The sequence below is a fragment of the Gavia stellata genome, chromosome 24 (genome assembly GCF_030936135.1).
Source record: "Gavia stellata isolate bGavSte3 chromosome 24, bGavSte3.hap2, whole genome shotgun sequence".
Lineage (NCBI taxonomy): Eukaryota > Metazoa > Chordata > Aves > Gaviiformes > Gaviidae > Gavia > Gavia stellata.
The window spans coordinates 655,710-674,502 of NC_082617.1; the positions used below are offsets into that span (position 1 = coordinate 655,710).

General features: G+C 49.8%; 1 protein-coding gene across 1 annotated transcript in view; it reads left to right on the forward strand.

Annotated features, from left to right (window-relative positions):
- LOC132319065 (hydrocephalus-inducing protein homolog) overlaps positions 1-18,793 on the forward strand; it is a 57,098-nt gene that overhangs the window by 20,848 nt on the left and 17,457 nt on the right. Inside the window, exons 9-17 of the mRNA XM_059828703.1 lie at positions 1,111-1,210; positions 2,368-2,486; positions 4,531-4,754; positions 8,634-8,701; positions 10,695-10,930; positions 11,769-11,869; positions 13,134-13,269; positions 13,748-13,912; positions 15,416-15,568. Coding sequence (XP_059684686.1) covers positions 1,111-1,210; positions 2,368-2,486; positions 4,531-4,754; positions 8,634-8,701; positions 10,695-10,930; positions 11,769-11,869; positions 13,134-13,269; positions 13,748-13,912; positions 15,416-15,568 — 1,302 coding nt within the window. The remainder of the gene's footprint in view (positions 1-1,110; positions 1,211-2,367; positions 2,487-4,530; positions 4,755-8,633; positions 8,702-10,694; positions 10,931-11,768; positions 11,870-13,133; positions 13,270-13,747; positions 13,913-15,415; positions 15,569-18,793) is intronic.

Here is an 18,793-nt window from a genome sequence, read left to right on the forward strand (position 1 = left end):
TGGAGCATTGTCAGTTCACATATTGACCTGAAGAATGAAATGGTCCTGTGTGGAAAGGAGGCCAAATTCAGCCCAAGTTTAGTCATGGAAACACCAATCCCTTTGTATAAGCTGGACTTAGACCATGTCTGAATCTCCCTTCCAATGGCATCTGTGAGCCTGGACACAAGACTGGCAGGTTTTTTTTTAGTTGTATGGCACATAGGTACAGAAAAATCTTTGCTTTTCTGTTTCTGCAAGCAAAACCCCATGTCCTTCAATCAACCAGAGCTCTGATTGTGAGTATTTGCATGGTCTGAGACGAAGAATGCCTGCTGTCTGAGCAGTGCAAAATCCCTTCTCATCTTGGAGTGAACCCTAGAATAAGCCCAACCTCTTCTTTTTTTAAAATAGGTGAAACTAATTTTTTTTTTAAACCAAGGAAGGGGATCGTGTTCTCTTCTTGGTTACTCCTTTAGCCCATTGAAGGCTGAGAGCCAGCAATGTCAGCACAACTGCAGTTTCACACCACTGTAGCTGACAGCAGCATGGTGTGACCAAGAGACTGTGTCAGAGCAGTAGGAGTATTGTAGAGTGGGAGCTGATGAGCTGAGCCTGAAGGGCATCGTGCGATGCATTAGTGTTGATTTTGGAGTGTGTCCCAGGGCTCCTGCTTCGTTACAGTTGGAGTATGACTCCAGAACTAGCTCAGCCCCGCCTTGAGCTCCTGAAGTGCATTAAGGTGAGGTCCAGAAGTCTGGCTGCCCACAGTACTGCGTGCTGGTACTCCATGTAATGATGTACAGACATGAAGTGTAGCCAGGTCCCTTTTCCTTAGACTGGCTGGTACCTCTGGAGAAATCCTGCTTGATTCGCTGGAATTTGTTTGCCAGTTGGGTTGCTTCGTTGTAGCCCTAATTTAACAAAATGCCTCTCCCGGGTGCCAGTAAAGGTAACGGACTTGGGACAGTTTTTTGCAGCTGCTTCCAGACTCTTTTATAAATTTTGTTGGCAAGTGTTGCTTGCTCCTTGCTCTTCACTGATGCTCTAAATATAGGGTACAGGGCTGTGGTTGAAAACAAGACATGTAACGTTTAAAGATAAATGGTTTTCTGTCTGCTTCTGTTTTAGGAGGGAGATGTCTGGCCAAATTCTTCGGCTGAAATCAAGGTGATCTTTAAACCCCGAGAAGCCAGAGTGTATCAACAAGCGGTCTACTGTGAAATCTCAGGTACAGCTCCTTTCTCCTGCTTCTGTTACCCACGGTGAAGGCAAGGCACAAATAGTCTTCCAGCCCCCTCGGTTCTCATGTAGTTGCTGGGAAGGGTGGGTGGTCAGCAGGTCAGGGCTGGCACATGCCCACTGTCCCTGCGGTTTCCAGGTGATCTGCTGTCCGCGGCCAGCCCTCGCGATGCCTGGCTACAAGCTTGGATCACTGATCCCAGACCAACCAAGGCAGTGAAGGGATAAGCTTTCATGCCATGGGTTTGCCAGCATTTGCTCTGCTGCAAGGTGCCTGGAAAGGCCAAAGAATGACACAGCAGAACAGCTTTCGTGGACGAGCACTAAGCCCCTATAGACCGTATACTTCCAAGATGAATCTTTATTACACGGATGCATCATCAGAGGCCTGAGGCAGCAGGAGCTGAGTTACAAATGTGCTCCCAGATCCTGGATCACCTCCCGCTCCCCAGATGCTGTCAGACCTCAGGTGACTGAGCCCTGCTGAGCGCGGGGTGTCTGCGAAAAGACCACTTCTGGCCAGCCTGTGCTTCTCTCCCTGCGTGGGAATTGTCACCTCGTGGCTCGGAGTCTATGGTGCATACGGGTAGCGTTGCACAGGCCTTGCTGTACTCAGCAGGGTGAACGTCCTCCCTGGGAATCGGAATCCGAGCAGTCCGCTAGACAAGCTTTATGCCCATCCTGTCTTACGGAAGTGCTGTGAAGTCTTCTTCTGGGAGCGGTGACTGTTGATGTGCGTATGGCCGTTAGCAGGGAGCTTCGCCTTGCTTGGGCTCGTACTTCTCGGCTCCTGTGCTGTTGTCTCTGATTGCATCAGTATAGATGGCAGATTTTTATCTTCAGTTCTGTTTTGTGAGCTTTGTGCCTTCACTGAATGGATTTCAAAGCTCATCTAAGTGTGTGGGAAGAAATTCAGAGATCGTGTTTTAAACTCAGCATCCCGTTTTCAGGGTGCAAACTGATTACTAAATTAGAAACCAGCCCAAGGGCATATGTCCTGAGGGAGGAGAAGGGTCCCGTATCTTCTCCCTGGAGCATCTAGAGCTGGTCCCATCCACCGCGGAGTCAGGGACTAGCATTGAGGCAGGCTGGAAAATCCAGGGCAACAGAGGGAATTACTGTACTGAAACGGCAATCTCTCCCCAGGCCGAGAGGCCAGGCTGCCCCTGCGCATCAAAGGTGAAGGCATAGGGCCCCGGCTCCGCTTCAACTTTGACCAGCTGGACATCGGGAAGGTTTTCATTGGATCAGCCCACAGCTATGAGGTGAGCAGGAGGGGTTTGCAGGGGTTGGGCTGGATCCTCACGGCTCCCGGGGCAACGCTGAGCCTCGTGGACCTGGGGGATTCCTGGCAACTGAGGCAGTTGTGAGCAGGGAATATTTGACATACTAGTCAAGTTTGGGGGGTTTCACAGAATCTGGATACTTTTGGTGGGGTCTGAAAGGCGTATATTTTCGTGAAGCCCTAGTCCCTGCTTTTTGGCAATCTCCATTTGAGATCAGCTGGGAGGCTTCATGCAAAAACCCCCCCTTGACACATGAAAGCAGCACTGGGTCAAAAAGAGAAGTATTCAGAGGCTTTTGTTTCAGCCCTAGATGCAAAGCACCTTTGTACTCTGGCTCTTAAAAAGCAGCTGGAGCAAATTTACTGTGTTTGAACTCAAGTCCCTTGCAAAGAGTTTTCAGTTAAGTGCATCCTACCGATTCCTGGGAGTCAGAGGAAAGCCATCCAGCCTCCTGGCTCCGAGCTGTCCCTAGGAAAGAAATTGGGAGTGCTTCCCCTCGCTGACGAGCCCCTCACCACACTTTGGGCTTGGTGCACCTCTGGCTCTATGAAGAGCAAAGCATTTCTGGAAATGAAGCAAAGGCACTTTCTATATATTTGCCTCCCCCCAGTGGTGTCAAGTCTTCTGCAAAAAAAAAAAAAAGATAGAGCAAGTGAAAGAGGTAGAAGACGAGGCAATACATCATGCCAGACACTTTCAAAACCTTGACTGTGGCAGGGAAGGACAGGTTAAGGTGTTTTCTTAGGGAAATATTGTGTGCTCTGTGCATTTTTAATGGTGATACTTTATTGATTCTCTCTCTATCAATTTATGATTTTCATTACTTGAGAAAATGTGATGAAGTAGATGAAGCTGTTAGTGCTTTCCTAAGCAGCTAGACTGGAGGTAAACCTCAGCTCAGCGTCGGATCCCTAAGTGCAATTTGTAACGAAGGTGTAAAACACACAAGAGGCGAGAGTAGTGTTCAAGTTACCATTGTGGAGTTTGAATACATGCATATTTTCAGCAGCAGCTGCAAAGTTGAAAAACAAAGGATGTTTCTATGCTTCTGTCTCAGTTTTTCTGACAAGTTTTGCAAGGACAAAAATTAGGGAAAAGAAACTGAAAGCAGATAGCTAAGTCCACGGAAATGGCAGGATTTCACCCTGCAGCAATCAGAAACTTTACAGCTTTGCTTTGGGTAGGTTTGTTGGTGATGGACAGCGTGCCGGTACTCACAGGCAGATGTGGGCATTTCTCGCCCAACATGAAAAGAGCTGAATTTCAACAAACGCTGCGGGATTGTGTTACTTGTTCGAGGCAGTAGATCTCTCGAGCATTCAACAAAATACAGCTTGGTTCTAAATTTGCAGTTTATTCCAGTAATGGTAAAATCGTAGATGGTGGCTGTGTATATTTAGGAAAGAGAACTTCTTTGGAATAGATGGAGGTGCTATGCACCTCACGCTGATTCTTTCCTGACATGTCTGTTGAAGCAAAGACTAAGAAAGTATCACCTTAAAGAAGAAAGAAGAGAAACCTAACTTCTATACTGTAGCAGAGTTGGGGAGTGCTTCTGAAGTTGGTTATAGTGCTGGCCTGAGGGGTCTTCTACATGCAATGAACTTGTTGGCTGCAATGGAAGCTGCCCATGTTCTGCCCTTGGCAGGACCAGGCTCATCAGGAGCAGAAGCAGTTGTGTGATGACCCACTAGTAACCGCCCTTCGTTGCTCTTAGGGACGGGTCTGAATCAACTCGCTGATGCTGAGCAGGTCCTCTGCACTGCAAGTCAGAGTGGACTGCTCTGTATCAGTAGAATAAACCCAGCGTGACTCTGTTTAGATGAAGTTACCGCTGCTTTGCATGTAAAAACCCAAAGGCAGAACTTGTCCTGTTGCTTATTCTTTGGCTTCTGCCAAGCAGCAGCACACGGCATCTTCTGTCTTTTTACAGATGTTACTTGTTTAATGGGAAAACAAGTCACCCTTGTGTAAGAAAGGCAGATTCCTTATGTATTTCCATTTCGCTTTCTTGCTGCTGCAGGCGGTCCTGTTTAACAAAGGAGCCATCGATGCGTTCTTCCAGTTGGTCCCTCCAGCTACAGCTCTGGGCTCCTGCTTCACCTTTCTGCCCTGGGAGGGCACTATTTTGCCAGACGGGCTCCAGGTGATCCGGATCTCCTTCAGTTCCACCATCCTGGGGCAGTTCACAGAAGAATTCAAGTTCAGTGTGAATGGATCCCCTGAGCCTGTGACCTTGACTATCAGGTGAGGAGGGTTATAGGAGCTTGGTGGGCACATCTGTAGCTCTCTCTGGGTAATCAGCTCCCCCCTACCTCATTTTATGATGGAGCAGAGAAAAAAGGGGTTGTCTAAGGTCTTTGTCTTGGCTCAGATCCTGGCACCCCCCCACTAAGAGCCAAGACTTTTTAACCTTGATTCCAGTTTGAACCTTGCAATTGCAGCAGCCAAGAAAGCGTAACCGTCTGCGAGAGGAAATCATAGAATGGTTTGGGTTGGAAGGGACCTTTAAAGGTCATCTAGTCCAACCCCCCTGCAGTGAGCAGGGACATCTTCAAGTAGACCAGGTTGTTCAGAGCCCTGTCCAGCCTGACCTTGAATGTTTCCATCTACCACCTCTCTGGGCAACCTGTGCCAGTGCCTCACCACCCTCATTGTAAAATATTTCTTCCTTCTATCTAGTCTAAATCTACCCTCTTTCAGTTTAAAGCCATTACCCCTTGTCCTATCGCTACAGGCCCTGCTAAAAAGTCTGTCCCCGTCTTTCTTATAAGCCCCCTTTAAGTATTGAAAGGCCACAAGAAGGTCTCCCCGGAGCCTTCTCTTCTCCAGGCTGACCAACCCCAACTCTCTCAGCCTTTCCTCATAGGAGAGGTGTTGCATCGCTCTGATAGTTTTCGTGTCCCTCCTCTGGACCTGCCTCAACAGGTCCGTGTCTTTCCTGTGCTGAGGACTCCAGAGCTGGACCCAGTACTGCAGGTGGGGTCTCACCAGAGCCGAGTAGAGGGGCAGAATCACCTCCCTTGAGCTGCTGGCCACCTGTGACCATGCCTCCTCTGCTCTCAATACGCAGTTTAACTTGCAAAGTCTTGGGTTCCTCTGGGAAGCAGCTTTGCCTTCATGGTTGAGCCAGGGTGGCTCTGTGACTTTCTAGGACACTGTTTGCCCAGAATTTGGCAGCAGCAGATTCCTTTTGTGACCCTTTGACATCTCTGTGTGAGGACCGTGGGGCTTTAAGTGACTACCCGTGCTGGAAAAAAGTTTGACTGGAGGCCGTACGGGAACGGTGTGGAGATGCCTGCTGCCCTGTCCCGGTACCCAGGAGCTGAAGTGACTTCTTGCTACAGGTAGCTCATTCCCCCTTGGGCCATGGCAGACAGTGTGATGGTATCAGCTTTGGGCAGTAGATGGTCTGGGATGTCCCACCGAACATCCAGCAGGGCCAAGAGGGCTTTGGAGAGGGGCCAGCCTGGGTGATTCTGCAGCCAGAAGCAGTGTTTTTAAAATCCTCTGTTAACATTCCATACAAAATGGGTAGCAGCAGCCTCAACATCATCTCTCATGCTAATGCGTTGGGACAAGCTGTCCTCCCGGCTCTTGTGCAGCGAGTGCTACCGTACCTCCTTTCTGCAGCCAGAAATGTGCTGATGCAGGAGACGGGAAGCTCTGGAGCAAGTACTGTCACAAGGACTCGGGCATCATCCCCTGGGCTGGTGCCATTGCAAAAGAGAATCCTGACCGAGCAAGAGGGGAGAAGGGGGAAAAAAAAAGCTGGTGAAAGGAGAGGCAAAGCTCATTTCTCAGGACCACAGCAGCATGCGAACTTGTCCCAGCAAGTCTTAACCACGAGCTGCTGGGATCATGTGGTGTAGGCAGGGAAGCTGATGCTGGGTGCTCTGGAGCTTTGGGGCTGGCTGAAGTGGTCCTTTTTTCCCCACTGGTGCCCTGGCTGCCAGTGCCCAGCATGTCCTCCCCTTCTCTGTGGCTGCTCTGCCCTGTTCTGCCAGCACGGCCCTGAGCTCGGTGCAGACCTTATGTCTCAGTGAAAGAGGATTGCTGGTCCTTTTTTATTTATTTCTTCCCCATCCTTGTATTCCTCCTTTCTAGGTGGTGGCTCCTATGCAGCCCATCTGAGGGTACCCCAGCATGCCCGCCTGCTCCGGTACAGCTGTCCCTCAGCAGTAATTCCCATTGCAGTCCCCTCTGCTCTGAGATGTCATCTGCCTCCTTGATTTCTGCCTTGCCTTAGTTTCAAGGATCCCTATCCAGTCCTTATCTCTCATTCTTCAGGCCCACAGCTCAAGCTGTTTGTTTTCAAAGGCCTTTGAGATGTCCACCCACCAGGTGAAGCTGAGCCTCCCTCGTTGGGAAGTTTTAAGCACTGGATTTAGTCCTCCCTGGAGAAAAACTCCCAGCTCTTTTGAATGGAGGCGAGCTGGCTGGTGGGAGACTGGGCTGCAAAGGAAGGAAGGAATGGGGATGAGTGTTGAAGCGGTTCCTCTCCCACCTTGTGTTATCCTTCGTGCTCTGCAAGGACCCTGATCTCCCTTCCCAAGTGCATTATCTAATGCTCCTGTAAAACGCGGTAGTTGCCAAAACCACTGCCTTTCCCCCCATTTTTTTGCGAGCTGTACTGTTATGAGCTGTGGTGCACAGGGCTCTGGTTGGCTCCTTGCTCGAGCCTTCTGGGCAGTCATTCAGGTTTAACTTCCCTGAGCACAGATACGGCGCACTCAGCAGAAATGGCAGTCATTTCTCCGCTTGCCTGGCAAGGCTCATCCTTGGCATTTTCCCAGTGTGATCCCCAGTCATGGTTGGTTTGGAGGTAGTTTTCCATCGTCTCGTGGCAAGTGCTGTGGCGGAAGGCATGCCTGCTCCCTTTGCTGTGTCCAAAGCAAGGTGTTAGGGCTTGGGCGGTTAGGTCTGGTTATGTGAGGTCCTTGGAGAGGGAACTTCGTCATCATCATCAGGGATTTGCTCCCTGACTTAGTCTCAGGAACTGCTTCAGCTCCAAGAATCGAGAATTAGTATTGGATTGAAACTCCTGAAAGTCAGTTTTTGAGTGCTTTTTGACTATGCAATCAGAAGATGCCCAAACCATAGGTGATTCTTCTTGGGAAGGAACCCAACCTTACAAGGTCCTGAATGCTTGTTTCTTTGGTGTTTAGAAAGGGATGCTGGAAATGGGACACCACGGATGAACGCAGGTCCCTCCTGCGGGATGCTTGAGTCTGGTCATGTGCCAAACAGAGCCAGTGGCAGTCCTGTGACTAAAACTAGGAGGCAGCGTTCACTGTGGTCCTTGATTTTTAACTGAGAGGCAGAGCTGGCATTGATTGGCATCAACCATGAAATAAATTAATGGCTGTTGTGCAGCTCCAAGTGCTGATTTCGGGGGATTTTGGTGAGTTTTGGAGTTTGGAGCCTGGCTGCTGAATTTAAGGACAGGTGAGGAGGTGTGGTGGGTTCAGGACACCCGTGTTCGGTGGTTGGAGACGTGTGTTGCTCTTGGATGTGTCAGCTGGTGCACTGGTGACAAGCTGATCCTTTCCCCCAAGATTCAGCTGTCCGCTGGGTAGAACTGTTGCTGCTCTTGTTGTGGCCAGTGGGTGTCTGGGAGCTCCCCTGGCTTCATGCCTCCAAATCCTGCATGCCTTATGATTGCATGGATCAAGATGATCTGAGGCCAAGATGTTCATGTACTCCATGGGAATACCAGTTCCAGCAAAGAAATACCAAAGCAGAGAACCTGCAGCTGGCAAAGCTAGTACAATGGGTTCCCTTTTGCGTGGAGACCTCTGTGTCATCACGTTACAGATGGGGAAACTGAGGCACGGAGCCATCACTTGTTCAGGGTCCTTCATCAGGCCAGCAGCAACTTGGGGGCATACCCTGCCTGAGATGGTGCCCTAAGGCACATCAGCAGCTATCAGCTGCTGACCACTTTGCTTTGGCTGTCTCCTGTCCACATGGATGCTGTGCTGAGCAGAAAGGCGACGGGTTGATTTGAAACCCGCTGTGGTTCTGAGACCAGCTTTTATCCCTCCGAGCAGTAACGAAAGCCGAACACTTTGCATTTCTCTTTAACCAAGCCAATGCCTCCTCTGCCTGTCTTTGTCCTCACAGGGGCTGTGTCATCGGACCGACTTTTCATTTCAACGTACCTTCCCTCCGCTTCGGTGACGTCTCCTTCGGTGAGTGTTCCCTGGGCTTGGAGCATAGGTTGAGAGGTCTGTGCGTGACCAAAACAGAGCACCTGAACAGAAGAGCACCTGTCACTTGTGTTCCTCTGTAGCAGCCTTCGAGGTGTTAAAACCAGGGCTGCTGGTGGCTTAGGCAGTGTTGTGCCATCATGAGGTCAGATAGGACCAAAGGAACAGAAAGTCAGTGTTTTCTGGTGTCCCTCATAGTCTGTTCAGCCCCAACCTCCCAATGCTTGGCAGCAGAATGGCTGTGAAAGTCCTTGTGCCAGAAGGGCCCAGGGGATGGGACTGCAGGAGAAGGGAGTTGAAGCCCCATGCTAGCCTGTAGCTGCTCTGGGTGAATGTGCGTGTTGCAAGGGGAGGACACCATTTCCCCACCTGACCTTCAGTGTGAGATGTTGATTAGTGCTGTGAGGGCACCTCATTCTCACCTCCCAGGTAATATGCCCAAGCAATAGCTCGGCATCGGGCACTGATGTCCTCCGAGATCTGGGCTCCTTCTCCTTCCCTGCCAAAAGCCCAGCTCTGCTGATGGAGCCGGTGGCTGAGCGTCCAGAGCATCTCCATTAAAGTGCAGATTCTCGTTCTCCACCTCCGTCTCACAAAAGGCTTTGTACTGAGATGTTCTAAAGTTGAAATGTGAAATCAATTGTGATTGAAGGGCCATTATCATTCTGCACCCAGGATGCCTCTGTGTTTTCATGCTGCTCATGGACTTTCTAAGAAAACTCATTACCTTTCCTGAGCTGCTTCCTCCCCTCCCTACATCACCACTCTGCCACTTCTTTATTTCCTTTTGAATAAATAAAACCAGAAATGCACCAGGCAGAAATATGGTTATGTAATAGGAGCTTCATCCTACTTAATCTGATTTCGTTAATAAGGCCTTTTGAGCTGAAGGCAGCTACTGTATTTTTGCTTCTTTTAGCTCTGCTGCTGACTGTTGTCTGCCCCTGGAGACTTCGGTCTCCTTTGGGCCTGTGAAGTCTGTGTTTGTCCTTTCTGTGTGTCTCCTGCCTCCCTGCTGGAGTAGTTGCTGGAGGTGGGCAGTGGTCACTGTCGATGGGCATGGATGAACTACCTGCTGTGTCTGCAGTTGGTTTTCCTCCCCATCTGTGTTCAAGTAACGCTTGGTAAGCAGGCCGTGGGAGATGTCTCCTTCTCACAGAGCTGGCCGTCCAAGGCAGATGTCCACTCCAGAGCAGGTTGTGGGCTGATGTCCTGTCTCTGCAGCACATCCCCACCAGGTGTGGTTGTATCACTGCTTTTCCATTATGGAAAGCAAGTATCCAAGCTAAAGTGATGTAAACCCTTGCAGGCAGTAACCAAAGCCAGTGTGCAGCATGGATGTGATGTCCCCGTTTGTTAGGTAAGGTGAGACACGGTTCCTGCTAATTTCTAAGCAAGCATCAGGCTTGCCTCCTGTGAAGTGGGCTGCAGGTTGTCACGAGCTGAGTCTGATTGCCCCCAAACAGGAGATGCCTTGAGGATGCTGCCTAGAGAAACTGCATTAGAGTGCTTTGCATCGTGCTGTAGTAGCCAATTGCATCCATCCTTTCTTTTACTGGAGCTTCTCCTCGATGACAATACACTGCTTTTATATATTGAAAACTGTGGGAGTGTTCGTGGAGTTAACAGGGAATGTTACGGACTGAATTTTCAGAATCAATGGTCTGTCTGGATGTACGCTCATAAGCGAGAAATAACTGATGCTGGTTTTGGGGCATGTGAGAGCGCTCCTCAGGTAAAGAGAGACAAAATTCTGGTGTTCGGCATCGCTAAGAGTGGGCATTGCCAAGGAAACAATCTCTGTGATCAGCATAAAAGAGAGCTTAAGTGACAATTCCTTGCTTAGCTTCTCAACTAGCTGTGGTTCAGATTGAAAAGAGCTAAACTCCAGGCACAGTTTTATCCTAACAGGATATTCACACCAGGACTCAGGGGGATAACTGGGGCGTAAATTCGTATTTGTGTCATTTCCTAGGCTTTCCTCGCACCTTGTCGTGTCGCCTCACTAACACCTCCTTGGTGCCCATGACCTTCAACCTTCGCATTCCTGGGGACGGCTCGGGAGAGCCCAGTGTTGCCAGTTTTGTTCCTGTGTCGGACAACACTCACTCATACTGGAGAAGGGGAGCCCAAGGTCTTGTGAAGCCAACCGAATTTACCATCACGCCGTGCAGAGGGACCATCCGCTCCCAGGGGGTCGTGGATATCCAGGTATGGGAAGAGTCCGGCCATACGTGCTTCAGCAGGTGGAGCTGAAGCTTCACTGATGCATGAGAGGGCTTTAGTGCTGCCAGCATAACGCGAGTAAGATATATGCATTAGTGTTAGGCTTTTGTTGGCTGGGTTACTCTGGGACGTTTCAGAAGGAGCACCGTTTTGTTTCCAAAATCCTGAGCGGAAGGTCTTGTACCGTATAGTCAGGTACAGAAGCCACTCCTGTGTTTTTGAGAGCTGCTTAGAGCAATCTCTTGGATTTAAAGTGGGCAGAGGAAGGATGAGGACAGAAGGTGGCTGTTAAAAAGAGAGATGTCATTGTATAAAGCAGTTTGCCTTTCTTCCCAGTCTAATTTCTCCTGTCCTGTTGAGCAGGAGGAGCTGTATTCACTGCAGCGATCCCCAAGGGGGACTGCAAAAGCTCTGGCAGCCTTGAACTGCACAGCATCTGCTGGGCCACGTTTTGCTCTCAGCTTGCCCCTGTAAAGCTGAACTCATTCTGTTCAAGGCAACAGATTTCCTCTGGATTTATGCTATTCTAGTCGAGATTACAAACTGGTCCCTTAATTATAATGCAGTGGTGAGTAGAGCATTAGTCTAATTGTGCTTTAATTTAGCTTGCATATACCCTGATAACTGCATGGTGTATTTAGTAAAGCAGATCTTGTCAGAAGACTTCTATTACTTGCAGAGCCTGTGCTCTGTACATGGACCAGCAGAAGAATTAGGGCAAAATCCTCCCTTTCCTTACTGTGGAGGGAGAACCGGAGGACACCACACATGGACGATGGCTTTTGGGAGCTATGAAGTATTTGATGGTCTTCTCTTCCGCCAGGTCACCCTGTGTTCCAACACCGTGAAGAGATACGAGCTGGCACTGGTGGTGGACGTGGACGGTGTTGGCAAGGAGGTGTTGGCATTGCCTCTCACAGCCAGGTATCGCCGCTTCCCTTGCAGCTCATCATCTCTCCTCATGCACCCCCCACCAGCACACTGCCTTGAACGCGGTTTTCTGGCTCCATCTACAAATGAGAAGCGTTGCTTAATGAGCTAGTTCTAGCCAGCTAGCTAGGAGAACAGGAGTGCTTTGAAAGCAGCCCACGTTGAGAGGCACCTGTGCTCAACGGACAGGCATGGGGCTGAGCCTTCTTCTAAAGGGAACAGTAATTATATTCATGTTTGGCCTGGCTTTTGGTGCTTGAGGTGTAAGAAACTTCCAAAGGGCTGCCCCTCCTTCTTCCTGCAAGTGGTGGACTTGTGCTGGGTTGCGACCAAAACGCAACATTCGTTTGGGACGCAGCGATCAGCCTGCTGAAAGCTGGTGTCTGGTTCAGTTAACGAAGGCATGTGCAAATGGGGAAGGGGCTTGTGTCAGGACTGGTGAGGGGAAGTAGAGGCAAGATCTTAGGACAGGGAAAATAGTCCTTGATGTGGAAGGTGAGCTCAGGTTTCTCTGCTTTCCTCTGGTTCTTCTGAGACGTACTGTTCTCAGATTTAAGCCAAAAGCTGTTCTTGCTGCAGCCAGATTCGATGCTGTTGTGCTGCAGTGGGTGTCAGTTGAATTGCAAGAGGCAGAGTCGTCCAGTCAGTGCCTGGGCTGCAATTCTGTAAAAGAAGTGCAAATGGGAGCAGACAGTGTATGGACCCGTGAGGGTCAAGGAGCAAGGTGGCTACGGAAGTGGGGAAGGGGTGGCCAGCCACTGCGTGAGGCAGGTGGTGGCTTGTGCCCTCTGCTGCTGGGGTAAATGGCTGAGTTTTCAGGCAGGGCAAGAGAGGTATGGGAGAGGAGGGAGTAATTTTTACTGAGATTCTGGGGTCTTGTGTTCCCTGAGGCTTGGTGAGCCCTGGTCATGGGTGGGAAGGCTCCCCTGGAGCTCATGCCTTGCTGGGAGCGTCAGGAGGCTGCAAGGTGTCTTTGCAAGCCTCCTGGGGCAAAGGTGCCCATCAGACAGCTCTGGGACAGGGCACAGTGCTCTGCCTGGGCACTTGGCAGCCTCTACAATGCTGAGACTCAGGGTTTGCTCCTCCTTTAAGAGGTTGTTGTATAAAAAGAAATTAAAGGCAATTTATTGCCGTAGGGGTCTTAAACGTCCATTTGACAGTGACACGTGTTATGCGTCATTTCATGCTATTTGGGGAGTAAACAAATTCTACATTGTCTCAGGATCTCCAATTCCCTTTTCGTCATCTCTTTGCCTAGATGCGTCGTTCCTCGGCTGCGAGTGCTCAACCCGGTCGTGACATTTGGACGGTGCTTTCTAAAGTACCCGTATCGGCAGATGCTGACGCTTGAGAACGACAGCAATCTCCCAGGCTGCTACGCAGTTCTTCCTCAGGTTTGGCATCGCATCCACCTCCTTTCCTCCAATGTTGTCAAGGGGTATATTAGGAAAAAAGGAGTTTTGGAGAAGACCTTGCTGGTTTCTAGTCAAACCTAAAGGTTTGCTGAGAACAGGAACCTACCTGAATAGAAACTTTAGAAAGCAGTTAAATAGGAACCTGCCTGAATATAAACTTTAGGAAGCAGTTCATAGTCTAGTCTTTGGGGTGCTTTCCCGTAGGAGAACTTAGAAGGTCATGAAAGGCTGCTGCAAGGAGGCTGCCAGCACAGGAGCAGGTGTTTGTGCATGCAGCAGCTCTCGGACCCCCTCAGGATGCTAAGCCCATACTAGTCTTGCATCTGGTTTTGTGCCTTTCTGCTTTCTCCTAGGGATTTTTAAAAATGTGTGTGAATTGTCATTGTGGCAGATGTCAAGGAGTTCAGAGTGACCTTTGAGGAAGCTTTAAAGTTGGTTTTGATTCTGTGCCTTATAGGAACACAAGAAGGATGCTCCTGTGTGGTACTCCAGCCCCACGCCATGCGGGATTATCCAGCCTCGCAGCTTGGTGGAGGTCCCGGTTACACTGGAAGCCCAGGTGACGGGAGAGCAGGACACAGTGGCTCGTGTCGCGGTGTTTGGGAGCGAAGGATCCCCGCTGGTGAGTGCTAGGGGAGATGTGTGCCTTTGTGCGACTCATCTTGGTGGGGCATAAAGTGTACAGGGATTCTTCCTGGGAAAACATGAAAACTTGTAATATATGGCTGGTGTGGACAAGGAAAGAAGGGATCCGTGGCATGAGCAATGGCTCATGCCCAGAGAAGAGGAGGGATGGTATTCTCTTAGGTGGTAATCCAAGTGTCTGACACAGCATTTCATTATGGATATGTGAGATGGGATAACAAGCCCAGTCTAAAATGCAGCACGATCCCTGCCTCTCCTACTCTGCTGTATTATTAGATGAGCAGCAACTGCTACTTCATTAGGACTTTTGCTCAGGAGCGCACAGGGACCTCCCTGAATCCTGCTAAAGCAAGCACGTAAGAAACCATGCTGAAGTGATGTTTTGTCCAAAGCTGGATTTAAGCTTTTCTGAAGTCAGGCCCATCACGTTTGAGAAATATCCATCAAATCTCTTTGCCAAAAGTCCCAGCCAAAGACATGTGAGTCTCCACACCATTTGCATACACAACAGCAGCAGCGACAACAAAATGTAGTCAAGAGACCATTGTATGTAGTGTCCTGGCTTCATCTAGCTAAAATCTAGATGAAATTTAGTTACACTTCAAATGAAAATGATACTAACTTTTGAAGCAGCTGTTTTAAAATGTCTTGTCATCTGTCTGAGCATGAAGGAGGATGTCAGAGGATTGCTGGGAACCTGAAGCTTTCTGTAACAGAAAGGAAGGCTGACATGTTGAAAGTAGTTGAGGGATTTAAACTTCCATTAAAAGGACTGGAAATGATGCTGCTAAATCCCCTGGATGCCACTGAACCTCTCAACCCAGGCCCTTGTGGGTGTGCAATGTAAAGCAGTCAACGGGAAGGCCAGGCAACGCAGGCTTTGCAGGGAAATGTGAAGGTTGACGAAAGAGTTGCTCGTAAATATAAGGCATGCTTCCCTTCAAAAGAAGGGTTTCCCCCCACTAGAATTTATGTCTGTTATTCATATAATACCAGGAATACACACAAGCACAAATCAGAGGCAAGTAACTTGCATGATCTGTACTCTGAAGAGCCTGCTTTGCTTCTGACTTGTGCTGGTTGTCACAGGCGTCACTTTGGGAGTGTTAACGAAGTTAGTCTCCAAGTGGGGCTGTGCAGCAGCAGAAGTCAGGGAGGGTGGTTTGGAGCAAGACTGAGCAGGAAAAGGGGTGGGAGCAGGCACAGGGTACAGGGAAGAGAGCTAACAGTGTGGAGGAGGTGTGAAAAAGCAAGCGTGGGAAACTGGGTTTCTTTACCCCCTGATACCGGGAGCTTGTGGCTTTCAGATGGGATGGCTCCAGATCCCACACGTGCTCCAGGCCTTCTGTTTCAGTCTTACCACACTGGAAATTTCAAACCACCCTAATTATCCCTCAGTCTAGGAGTACCCTTAGAGCTGTCTAATCTTTTTCAACTTTCCCTGTTCTTTTTGATCTTTCCTACCTGCTTCCTGGAGCAGAAGATCCATTTAGTGAGCGTTGGAGAAGGACCAGTTGTCTCTGTGCACCCGAGTAAAATAAATTTTGGCCGTATCCAAGTTTTACAAGATGCTTGCCAAACTCTCCGCCTCTGCAATCAGACTGTCATCCCTGCATCCTTCTGGGCAGAGATGGTAAGTATCTGTGGGGCTCTTTTCCAGCAAAAATGGTCCATAGCAGCCTGTGACTTGACCTTTCTATGCAACATTTCCATATTGCTCCCCGAGGGAGAAAGGGAGATATTCCATCACAACGCGGGAAGAGGAGCCTGGCTCTGGGGGCGGTTTTCTCTGGGGAACCCCTCAGTAAAATAGAGAGTTTGCATAGATGTTTGAGCAGAAATGAGTCTGGATCACTTTTACAAGTTGTCCCTTTGTTTTGTGGAAGGTATTTAGCTCAGAGTCATGCTTTTGGAGCTCTAGGCGATGAAGGGAACCCTGTGGCCCTTTGCTCCTGAAAGGGCATGGGTTTCCCTGTGGTTTCCCTGTTCCGTCTGCATCTGCTTTGCCTCAACCTCCAGCTGACGACAGAGACTAGGGTGTGAGGTCTGTCCTCCAACTGCTGGTGGTGAGGTGAGTTTCACCCCTACTGGGGGTCACCCCAGCTGGGTTGTTGCCCAAAGATATGCTTGTAAGGGTGGTGTAGCGACGGAGTCTGTGGACTCCGTAGCGTTGCAGAGCATCTCTGGAGACTAGCTGCAGAAGAAGGTTATTTAATTCATGGAGGCTGCCTAGCGTGACAAGCTGCCTAGCAGGAGGAGAGCTTGGCTGCTTCCCTGGCAGGGGGAGCGGGGCTGATGCAGGCGGGAAGGGCTCGGGTGCTGAGGCTGGGTGGGATGTGCTCCCCACTGGAGGGGGGATCGAGGCAGGAAAACAGGGTTTGGAGGGGGTTTGTGCTTCTCTGTGCTAGGTGGGTTGAAGTTCTGGGGCTGGTTAACCCAGGCTGAATTTCCCTCTTGCTGCTTTTGCAGCTTGTTTGCTCCAGTTTCTGTGCCCAGGAGCATCAACATAACCTCAAAGTGGGGGATTCCCAGGGCAACTTTCTTTGGCTCCACAAAGAAAATCTGCTTTCCATCTCTGCAGAGAGCAAGCCACCTCGGATGGGTGGTACTGGTGTATAAATGATGGGGTTTGCATGCTTGTACCCAAGACTGACCTGCAGAGCTCTGTTTAGGTCCTGCCCATCGGGGTGTGATGCCTTCCCTGCCTCCCCTGGGCAGCTTGCAGTGCACCCAGGGGGCTTGCAGGGGTATATCTGCCTCTCCATTGCCTCAGTGCCCTAACTTATGGGACTGGGCAATAAATCCCATCCTGCTTCCCTGCGATCTCTGCAAATATTGTGCTAATCAATAACTCGAACTGTAATATGAGGTGGTTCAGGGATGGTTTCTTTCCCTGCAGCAAAGATGGCCTCTGCTGTTCCATAGCCCCTCTGCTGACTCCCCAGCATGGAGTTACCCCATGGTGAGCATCTCAGCTTCTCAGGATAGCTGCTGCTATCCTGGAGATGTTCAAGGAGGCAGGTGCTGGGAACCTGCTGGATCAGCCGTTTCAGCAAGGGCTCTTCAGACTCTTCAGGACGGTGATGCTGAGCCTGCCTGATGGGAGCAGCACCGTGGCAGGCGAGGTGTGCTCCAGCTCCTCCCTTGCCCTCAGCAGCTGCCTCCTTTGGTGCTGTTTTGTTGCCTCGGTTGAAGTTTTGCCCTTTGCTGCTGCCTTAGGCTGCCTGGCAGTTTATTGATGGGAAGAAGAGGGGACTGAATAATTTTGGAGATAAAATTTGAGATGCAGTCGGGTGTCAGGGTGACCTGCACATGTAGCTCTGAGAGCAGAACTGGCTCCGGCTGTCCTTTAGCCTAGCTGGTGGGTGACCTGGGCATCCTTCATTCATTTGCGCCCCTGAACCCAAGTCTTGTGTTCTCGAAGATGCCAAAGCTGCTGCTTTGATTTCCTGCTTGGAGACTGCTGCAGGACAGCGAGCTGGGATTTCCCTGTCTCCCGTTTGATGGCTGATCTCAAAACCCTGGCTCTTTGTAGTTAGGCTTCTAGATCACGGTCCCCACTCGAAAGAAAGAGCTCTTGATTGAAATTTTCAGAGCAGTGTTGGATCAGCAACATTACAGCATGCTGACTGGCAGCTCAGCAACCTGAATGAGATTAGATTAAGGGGCAGCAACAGGGCAAATAAAAGGCTGGTGTCTTGTTCAAAACAGAAAAGGAAAATGCTGTAATGCAGATGGCCATGGTGGTATCCTTAACCACCACATGCAAATTGCTGTTCCTGTCAAGTCGAGCTTTCTTCTTGCTTTATGGGAGAAAAGAGCATTATCTGAGCAAGCTGAGATGTTTTTTGTGGATAACTTCACTTTGGATAGAGACTTAAGGAATTACCTGGAGTACTCCTCATCGTGCACAGGCTTCCCCGTACCCCTCTTGTGTCTGTCGGATGAGTTGTGGGGAGCAGCACTGAGCATCTCTGCCACCAGAAGGAAGGAAATAAAAAACCCCTCCAAAGCTGTGCCTTGAGATGGGGCTTTTTGGGTTTGTAGTGGAGTGTAGAGACTTCATACCCTAGTCCTTGGTTGGCTTATCCCTGCTTGTCGGGGTAGCTGCAGGTCTGTGACCCTTGGGGCCAGCGTGTCATCCCGTGCTCATCCACTGAATCCTGTGTGTGTCTGACGTACCTTTCTTTGTCAGATTGCTTTCCCAGCTGCCAGGCAGCCCTCTTAGAGCATCCTGTGGATCCCGCAAGGGGAGGGTTTGCCTTTTTTGTGGTAAAAAAGACTGGAGGAATAGGTCAACATGAAGGAGCTGCTGCAGCTTAGCTGGGGGCTGATGCGACCTGCTGAAAAAAGTGGCCGTTTCTCCTCCTTGCTGTCGCTGTCATCTTTTTTTCCTGTTTCCCTAAGTGTCTGATTTTTGCTGTATTGACAAGTGCAAAAGAGTTGTATTGATTAATGGAAGCGTTTGCTTTCCCTGCAGAAAGGCAGAGAGAAAAAAGCATCTTTCTTTGATCGTTTCCTACTTGTTTGTTGTCACTCTGTCTCCTCAGGCATCTTTTATTTGGCTACCAAGAATGACATGTCTCAGCACCACAGAAGGCAGCTGCGTATCACACCTGTGTGATCAGGAAGGAAAAGACAAGGCCTAGGGTGCAATTTTTGTTCATCAGCGGCAGCTTTCTTCTGCCTGCATAACCACCGTGCTGGGTGTGTTCTGTGCTACCGCAGGGAGGCAAACGGTGTTTTCCTGGTGCCTTGTAATGAGGGAGGAGAGAGGAAAGCTTTCTTGGGACTTCCCCTTGTAGTGACGGTGCTCTGTTTCCTGATTTTGGGCTCCTGTCTCCTTTGACGGGATCCT